This window comes from Zootoca vivipara, chromosome 17 (assembly GCF_963506605.1).
Source record: "Zootoca vivipara chromosome 17, rZooViv1.1, whole genome shotgun sequence".
In the NCBI taxonomy this organism is placed as follows: Eukaryota; Metazoa; Chordata; class Lepidosauria; order Squamata; family Lacertidae; genus Zootoca; species Zootoca vivipara.
In genome coordinates, this window is record NC_083292.1 from 15,121,142 (window position 1) to 15,130,145 (window position 9,004).

Below are 9,004 nucleotides of genomic sequence, written 5' to 3' on the forward strand. Positions count from 1 at the left end.
TGAAATGTGTTAAAATCATTGCATATTGAATATTGTAGTTTTGTTTTTAGTTTCGCTACTTGCTTAGTAAACAGTAAAGTTTAGTGAGGCTTGTTGAGATGTTTTTCTTCACTTTTGTTTTGCTTATTCTCAGCTCTGACTTGCTCCTTAGAAGGAGGCTTCAGACAAGCTCCTGACTTGGGGAGATTTTGCCTTTCCATCTTCTGTCTAAAGCTGGGAGACGGGGATGGTGTTCAGCATAAATTCTCGGGGCCTTACAAACAACTTTCCTCCATGGTGCCTTTTGTTTTTCTTTAATTGTTTCATCTGTGTGGAATACCATCTCCTTGATAAGAAAATCAAAAGGCCCTGAAGTACAAATGTTCCAGCAAAACCCACTAATTAGCCCCCTTGTTCTCTGTGCCTCTTGAGGCTGCCGTGTTTGAAAAATAACACCAATGCAGTTGTTAATTGCTAGCGTGCATCGAGGAAGTTAGCAGTCAGTGTGTGAAGCAGCCCGCTAAAGCGAAGTGGCTTGATTATCTAAACCCCTCGTCCTTTCACAAGCCATTTATGTTCCTGGACAAGCAAGCTGGTGATTCTCTCGAGGGGAAAACACTCCTCCCTGCAGCCCCACCGACTGGGGATGCTTCTTGTTATGTTAATGCAATTCGTTAGGCTCCCCACCTAAAGATGTCCCAGTAGCTCATTTCAGGCTTGTTGGTGCTGCTGGGCTTTGTGGGTTCTGACAGCCCTGAAGGCAGCTGGTGGCAACCAGCCCTATCTGCATGCAGAAGGTCTCCACTCAGACCCCCAGCAGCATCTCTGGCTAGGCCTGGCAAAGATGCCCTGCCTGAAACCTTGGTGAGCCATTCCTGCCAGTTAGTGTAGAGATGACACCAAGTTAGATGGGTCAGGGTCTGCTTCCTCCCTTCCTGAGGTGAAACCTCTTTAATGCCCTTCTTCGTGTGCCTCCTTCACTTAAGGTCCAGAGGGTGTCAACACAAAAATAATGGCTCCCCATTTGTGGAATGCCCTCCCCAGGGAGGTTTTGCTGGCACCTTCATTATATATATTTTAGGTGCCAGGCAAAAATGTTCCTCTTCAACCAGGCCTTTGGCTGATTAATATTCTACAGCCTTTTAAATGGGTCTGTGGGAAGAGGGGTTTGTTGTTTTGTTTTGATTATTTTACTTGTGTTTTTATCTTGCGTTTTATTCTGTGAACCACCCCGTAGTAACGATGTCACCAAGGGGGGAGAGGGAAACAGCGCTTGGACTGAAATCCCCTCTTCCCCCTTGCCTGGGAGCAAGTCCCACTGACCTCCGCCTTCTCCAAAGGTCCCTTTACCCCAGTGTGAGCATCGGGATCGGTGCCTGAGGCTCCCCTCTCTGGACCACCAGCAGCAGCCATTACTGTGGGGGCAGTACGGATGGGGCTTCCTCCACGGTGGCCTTTGTGAGTTGGGGCCACAGAGGGATGCCTCCTCCATATTCCTCCCAACCTCTGTCCTTGTCATTGTACCGTAAGTTGGCTTGTTAGGTGTTCAAATGGTAATTTAAATATATAAGCAAACAGGAAGGTGTTTGAGTTCGTGCAGATGCAGGGGGGGAGGAACTGAGGTTTTGACTGCCAGTGTCCCATAATGCCGCCTCATGCAGCCTTGCTTGCCTCTGCTCCAGCTTTGCAGTCTCTGACCCCCACTCCCTGCAATGCGCTTGTGCCTTAGGAGATGCCCGTTAGCAGCGGGTGGGAGGGAGGAGGGCTCCTCTGCTAATTGCAGACCTTGTCTTTCCTCCCTGGGATTTGCCTTTCTGAGAGACTCCCTCGGAGCTGAGGCTGCATGTTCTTAGCATGCTTGAAGGAGCTGTAGGTAGCCGACATTTCTCCTCCTCTTGCGTTTTGCTTCATTTCTATTCTTGTCTAGAAGAGGGGCGTTTTTATCTGCATGGGGTGGGATGGGAAGGAAAGCAGCTTGGGCCAGGGAAGAGTCTCTGGGCATCAGCTGGAAGGAGAGGCCGTGCCACCCCTCCGCGGAGAGTTGGCCCTCCAGACCCATTTCAGCAAGGGGGGCACTTGGAACCTCCCGCCACCAGTTCACTGACCCAGATGTGGACCAGCAGTCCATGTCTCCTGCCTCAGCCAGCTGCCCTTCTCTTCTTCTTCTGTTTCTGAGGTGTATCAACAGGGGCGACTCACCCATTGGCCCTAGTGGCGCAGGACGCCAGGGCGCTGAGGGGCGCCCCAGCAAGTGGGGGAGCTGCGCGGCGGCCTCCCTTTCCCTCCTCTGGATGCCCGCCAGCCGCGCCGCTCGGGGGAGAGAGGTAAACGAGCGGAGCAGGGGCACTAGGACCCTGTTCCGCTCTGCAGTGCTGGGGTCATCCCTCACCCCGGCACTGCGTTTCATTGGTAGAGGTGACGCCACATGGCAGCAGCTCTACCAATGAAACGTAGCGTAGAGGCGATGGTGGGCCATTCCCCGGGTTTTTTGGGTTTTTTTTTTAAGAGTGGGCGGGCGCCCGAGGGATCCCTGCACCAGGGCACCCAATGAGCTTAAGACGGCCCTGTGTATCAAATACCATTCCCCCCCCAAAAAAAACAAAGTATCTCTTTTGAAGAAAAATATAATCCATTTTGTTTTGACCTTGGGAACTTTGACTAATCCAGTTTTAGCAGTATTGACCAGTTTTTTACCTTAGGGCTTGTGGGCGGGTTGGGAAGAGAATGTGTGAGAAAAGTTTGTGTGTGACTTTTTTTCTTGGTTAATCTGCTTAGCGTTGTAGAAGCGATGCTGATGTTCGGCTCCTAGGCAATATATCCTTTTGAAATTTTTGCTTCTTTATTGAAAAAAATATATCAGTTTATATGCCACTTAATTAGAGTTGTCTCTCTGTGGTGTAAAACTAACTCAATACAATACAGCTAAAAACCAGTAAAACTATAAAATCAGGATACAGTTCATTTTTAATTCCTTGACCCTATTGATGCCTCTTTCCCCAGAGCCTCTTGGTATTTGGAGCTCCTGGGTGGAGAAGGTATTTCCTCTTGCCCTGAGCTGGCTCCTTCCTTACGGCCTTTGCTTGTCTCCTCCTCCAGGCTGCCGGAGAAGCACCGACCACTCCAAAGCAGCCGAAGGACAGCAAAGAGATTTGCTTCCCAGCTGCCCCCGCCTCTCTGACGCCTCCCGCTGGGACTGCCTACTCCTTGGCTTCAGAGGCCCTCCTGAGAGCAGCAGCTGACCTGCAGGCCAAGCCCAAGACAGCTTCTCCCCCATCCTCCTCCTCGTCTTCCTCCTCCTCCTCCTCTGCCAGTGTGCTGCTACTGCTGCCGCCCCAGGAGCAAACCGGGGCAGAGTGTGTCGAAGAGGCCCCTGTTGTCTCCAGCCTGGCCTGTGGTGAGCTACATATTTTTAGAGAAGCTTTATAGAGTTGCCCAAAGCATCTGTGCACCCCAGCGCCATTCTGTCCGTGAAACGTCTGTGGTTTCTTGCTTTTGACTCAGCTCCTCAAACTACAGCTCACCTTCCTTGCTCCCATGTGGCTCTTTGCACGGAAGGGTTGAAATACTGCAGGGGAAAGAATGAAGGTGAGGTCACAAGCGGCTTGGCACAGAATCCCACCAGAATTTGCTTGTTTTATATTTATAAAAAACACTTACTGTAAAGATGGATCGCAGCGGTTTGCAACAATATAAAAACACAAAGCTGGCAGTAAAATCATAAAAAGTTAAAAGCAAGAAGAAATTTAAAACCTGAATTCCACCCAGTGTCTGTGCACTATTGTTCAAAGGATGCAGAGATGGCAGCTGGACCCATTTAGAACGTTTTGGGTCCAGCTTCAGGGGGGACAGTGAGGCAGTGCAGGATCCCAGCCCAATTCTCTTCTGCATACATCAGCTGCAGATTGTCCCGTGCAGGGTTTGGGGAGTTGAGGATTTCTCATTATCTGGGGGGGGGGGGCAGGTCAGACCCCCCGCTTGATGTGGTGCATTGCAGGGAACCACATCCCCTGCCTGCCTGAGCCACGTTCTGGGTGCGGTTGCTCCTTACATGGTTGAGCTTGGTTGGAAATTTAGTCACTGCATCAAAAACCCCAGAAGGGACGGACAAGTTTGTAGTAGCCACTAGGCTGTGAGGAACCACGAGTGGCTGAAATGAGAGCATTTGGATCCTTGTGTTCTTCAGGCGGAGAGCTGAAAGCATGGAGCCTCCAAGGGCCTTTTGGGGGGTGGGGAGAGCTTTGCCATTGCTAAAGTCTTGCCTTCCTGAAGGTAGCAAAGAGCTACTGCTTCCGCCACCCTGCAGCGGATTTGTTTTTGAGAGAAGGGGCTTGCTGAAATGATGTCCCCTGTTTGTGGGCGTTGCGTGTGAAGCGCAAGATGAGCTGGTGAGAATAGGAACCGCCAACTAATAAAGTCGTGAACCCCAAAGCACCAGCTCTCAGCATCTGCGGGTGCTGATGGGTTTCCCTGGCAACAGGTTGGGAAGGAGAGGTGGAGGGGGCTGTTGACACCTCCGAGTTTCTCTCTTCAGTCTGTTTCTTCTTTGGTAAAAGCTGGGAGAAGAAGGAAGGCCTGGCCTGCCTTGTCCCTCTCACGCAGCTGTGCCGAAGGGGGCTGCTTCAGGCTGAGTCTCAAAGGGCTTTGGGGGTCCATCCCTGAAATCTCAAAAGCCAGCTCTGTGTGTTTGTATGCACTCAGTTTTCTTTTCGAGAGCAGTACTTGAGTTGAAGTGCTAGGCATTTGAAGATGACGTACACCAGAAAATGAGCTTCTGCTCTCCTCTAGAGCACCCTCCCCCATTCCCTCTGCCGATTCAGATGCCTGGGACCTCGACTCTACCTCCCAAGGAGGAGGAAGTATGTGTTTTGTGTTCAGATAGTCTTAGCAGAGCCCAGCATCTCATAGCCCAGGTTCCAACAGTGGGAGTGGGGACACACAACCCCCCCAGAAATGTTTCAGGCAAGGCAGCACTTGGGTTGACTCCGCATTCTGGCCTGCACGTTTTTACCTGAATTGGATACTTCACAGAGCAGTGCTCTTACTCTAGAGGAGGTGCAGAGATCCTTTGTGCCTCCAGATCAGGCATGGCCAAACTTGGCCCGCCAGCTGTTTTGGCACTACAACTCCCATCATCCCTAGCTAACAGGACCAGTGGTCAGGGATTATGGGAATTGTAGTCCCAAAACAGCTGGAGGGCCAAGTTTGTCTGTTTCTGAGAATGACATGGGCCCCATTGAAAGGACGTCTCTTGCTTATAAAGAACCTCATGAAAGAAAGCACCCTTCCCCTTTCAGCTGTGCAGACTCTGCCAGCTGAATCTCAGGGAGTTCTTCTCTGGCACATAGTTCTCCCTGTGAGAAAGGCCAGTTCTCTTCTATGGGCAGTTGTGGGATACACAGGGCCAGCATCTCCCTAGCAGTGAGAACAAAGGGCCGGACGGCACTTCTTCACTGAAATGAAGGCAGCTGCCATGTGTCTCTGATTCCTCTCTAAACGAGCTAATTGCAGTTGGGGTCATGGTGGCTGGAGGTGAGTGGACTTGGGACTACGGTCTACACATGCCCCCACTGAAATTAAGGGCACAGTTTGCTCTGGGAGGGTCAGCTTAGCTTTCCTGAGTTGGTCTACCAAGGACCCACTTGGTGGAAGGAGAGCTAATCTGGGTTGTGGCTCCTCTTCCTGAGGCAGTCGGAAGGCTGGACCTGAAGCTGACCAGCTGCCCTTCAAGGTGAGGAGGACCTCAAGTCCTGCCTAAGTCCTAAGGAGCTGGGCTCCCAACTGCCTCTGCTTTCAGATGCAGATATGTGTCGATAGATACTTAGGACTAGCAGAAGCAAACCAAAGCCAAGTCAGAAGCAACTGTTGTATCCTCTCATTGGAGGGAATGTGGAATGTTAAGAACATGAACAAGTGGCTTAAAAACAGGGGCAGGGTGTGTATTATATCATCTTTATCCTCTTCAGCCGCAGGGGAGCCCCCAAACCTCTCCACAGACAGCCATTAGCAAGTGTCTGCCAAAGAGGAAGTGGCAATTGACATAGGACCTTGTTACTTGATGCAACAGAGGAAGCCGCCAGCCAGCCCACTTGATGTGCTTCCCTTTTCTTCCCCATTGATCAGAAAGGAGAGCCTGTGTCTCACTGTGAAGGCAGCTGCATTCAGGCAGGGCCTGTGACTCAATCCAAGCCGGACAGATCTGGCTGAGTGGCAGGCATTCCAGTACGGCTCAGTAAATATTTAGCAAGATAAGCCCCCCCCCCCCCACAGCCAGCTGCCATTAAGCAACAGAGCTGCCACTGCATCTTTCAGAAGGGAGATGGGGAGCCACTAGCGACTTCACATCTGCCTGGCCAAAGGGGACCTCCTGTTGATGTCTTGTTTACATATCCTACAATCTGGGAAGCTGTGGGTAGGCAGACCTTTGCTGGGGACCTGGCTAACTCAGAAGGTTTCTGGTGCAGGAGGCTCCACTAGTCACTTCTGTTACTTATTCAACACCCTCCCCAGGTCTTACATGATTGGTGTGTTGGGCCTTGGCAAAAGCTGCCCTCCATGTGGAAACTTCCTGGGTCTCTGCTGTGCCAGTTGCTGGGAATTGCTTGTGGGTTTCTCTCCCCACCCCCACCCCCACCCCCATTAGAGCATCTAGTTGGATGCTGGGCCCCCTTTGGCCTGAACCAGCTGCTGCAGCCATGCTTTTGCTATGCCCTTTTGTATTGTCACTGTGCTAAGTGCAAGATGGATGTGACAGTGGTCATATGGTAAATATGTCTGGTTCCCTACTCTAAGCGCACACCAGCAACCCAACCACCTTCTTTCCGTTGGGCTGCCCTTTGTCAGGAGAGTGTCTCTTGCAGCTGCCTGAAAAGCCAGGTCCTTGTGGCTTTGCTGTATCATACAACCCTCACTGAACTCAGTGGGACTTCCTTTTGAGTAGACAGGTGTTGGGCTGCACTGTTAATCATATGTTGCTGCACACCACACCCGGAGTCAAGCAAATGCCCACTTTTAAGTATTCTGCATGAAGTCCTCACAATGAAGCCCCATATGGCATGAACATTGTGGCATTCTCCATAGTTCTCATTTCTATGGTTGGTAGCGGAGAGAGGGATATCTCTCAAGTCATCTTTGCTTATCTTGTTTATGCAGAGGAGGAGGAGGAGGAAGAAGAAGGCAAGCTAGACCGGCCTCTGGAAGGAGCAGGCTTGCAGCAGCAAGAATCCCACCTCTGCCAGCAGATGAAGATGGCGACGGTGGCCCCCTCGTCCAATCTGATGCCCTGGAAAGTGGAGCTGGAGCCTGTGACCAGCACCAGCGTTGGAGGAGGGCAGGTCTGCGGGCGAGGTAAGGGATGCCCAATGAAGCCTTTGGGGATCTTGGAGAAGGTGGCTTGGATAGAACAGAGAAGTACAGTATGAAAATATGCGTGGGCACAAGCAGGCAGGAAAGCCTCTCTGAGAACAGAGGGCATTTTGGCAGGTAGGAGGGCAAATTCCTAGGAGCTCTGGCAGAGGAGCATGCAGAAGCCCTTGGCGGTATCTCCAGGCAAGGCGATAGTGAACCAGGTGGACCAAAGGCAGCTTCTCATGTTACTCAAGTGTAGGGTGAACTTTTGGCAATCTGTAGTTTTCAGTGAGTTCCTCTCTTGGGGTGTCCTCCATTGCCACAGAGAAGGGTAGGAGGGTGGTCGCTAAATCTGAAGGTATTGCCCCAGGCAGGAGACTGGAGTGCTGCCAGGACAGGCAGCAGTGGTGGCTCTTCTTCAAGCAGGAGGGTGACCCTCTCCTGGGGGGGGGGGGGGAAGCAGGAAGCTATTTTTCTTCCCAGTCACTTACAGAGCAAAGAGCCCAGGGCTCAAGCCCAGCCTGTTGCTGGTTCTGCTCTGGTGCAGATGCTCTTTTATTATGACATGCTTGTTTGCTCAAAGACCCTCTTCCGAGTTGACATTTCCTCCTCTCAGCCTCCAGCTCCAAGGCTCACCTCTGCTCCGAAACGACACAGCCCTCCGTGGGGAGCAAGGCCGACGCCAGCCGCATCAAGACCCGCATGTTTCCCAGCATGCCCAAGCTCTTCATTCCCTCGTCCGTCACCAAGTTCCCACCCGAGATCACCGTCACCCCGCCAACCCCAACCCTCCTCTCCCCCAAGGGCAGCATTTCGGAAGAAACCAAGCAGAAGCTAAAGGTACTTCCCAGGGTTTGGGGCGGGGGTTGTCATTGGGGCCCCAGTCATGCTTTGAATTTGGCAGAGAGAATTTGTGTGTGCAGACTGGGGTGGAAGTGGAGGAGGCTGTCCAGGCAGCTGCAGACAAGAGTCCTCTGTGCCCTCTTTGCCTCTATCCGCTGCCCCCCTTGGGTTCTCAGGTGGGCTTAAGGGACCCATATTCTGTTTGGGGTTTGTAAAACATAAGAAGGGCCTTCAGGTCAAAGAGGGCCCACTTAGTCCAGCCCATAGCTGCCAAGTTCTCCTTTTTTTTAAGGGAAATTCCCTTATGCTGAATAGGCTTCCTCGCGAGAAAAGGGAAAACTTGGCAGCTATGGTCCAGCCCCCTGTTCTTCTAGAGGCCAGCCAGCTGCCCCAGAGGAAGCAGGACTTTAGCAATTCCAACACCTCAAGGAGGGCCTCATCCAGGCTTGCTGAGTCCTGACTTCCTAACATTGGAGGGGGGGGGCTCTTTCTGTTCCCCAGTCAAAGCAAGGTCCATCCTCTGTTTGGTCACAGCGGGAATAAGGAACAAACTGTCTGGCTGAACAGGCAGGCAGAGTTTGAAGGGGGTGGCACCTGTGATACCCTTTTGCAAACAGCCTTGGTGGAAGGACTGGGTGGGGGCAGAAAAACTCCCCTCCCTCCCTCCTTTGGCCCGGAGTGTTGCCATGTTAATCTAGGCTAACTACCACACCTGGTTAAGAAATTTCCTCCGTAGTCTTCCATCACTTGTATATCACTTGTATTGGAAGCACTGCAGGTTTTCAAGATGATTAAAGCAAGCTCAGGTGGAGTGGAGGGAAATGCTTTGGTGGGTAGT

General features: G+C 51.8%; 1 protein-coding gene across 6 annotated transcripts in view; it reads left to right on the plus strand.

The window, feature by feature from the left end:
* The window catches only part of CABIN1 (calcineurin binding protein 1), a 57,893-nt gene that overhangs the window by 47,827 nt on the left and 1,062 nt on the right, over positions 1-9,004 (plus strand). For all 6 annotated transcript variants that reach the window (XM_035099259.2, XM_035099257.2, XM_035099264.2 and 3 more), the window contains exons 34-36: positions 3,076-3,373; positions 7,129-7,323; positions 7,940-8,163. In XM_035099259.2, coding sequence (XP_034955150.2) covers positions 3,076-3,373; positions 7,129-7,323; positions 7,940-8,163 — 717 coding nt within the window. The remainder of the gene's footprint in view (positions 1-3,075; positions 3,374-7,128; positions 7,324-7,939; positions 8,164-9,004) is intronic.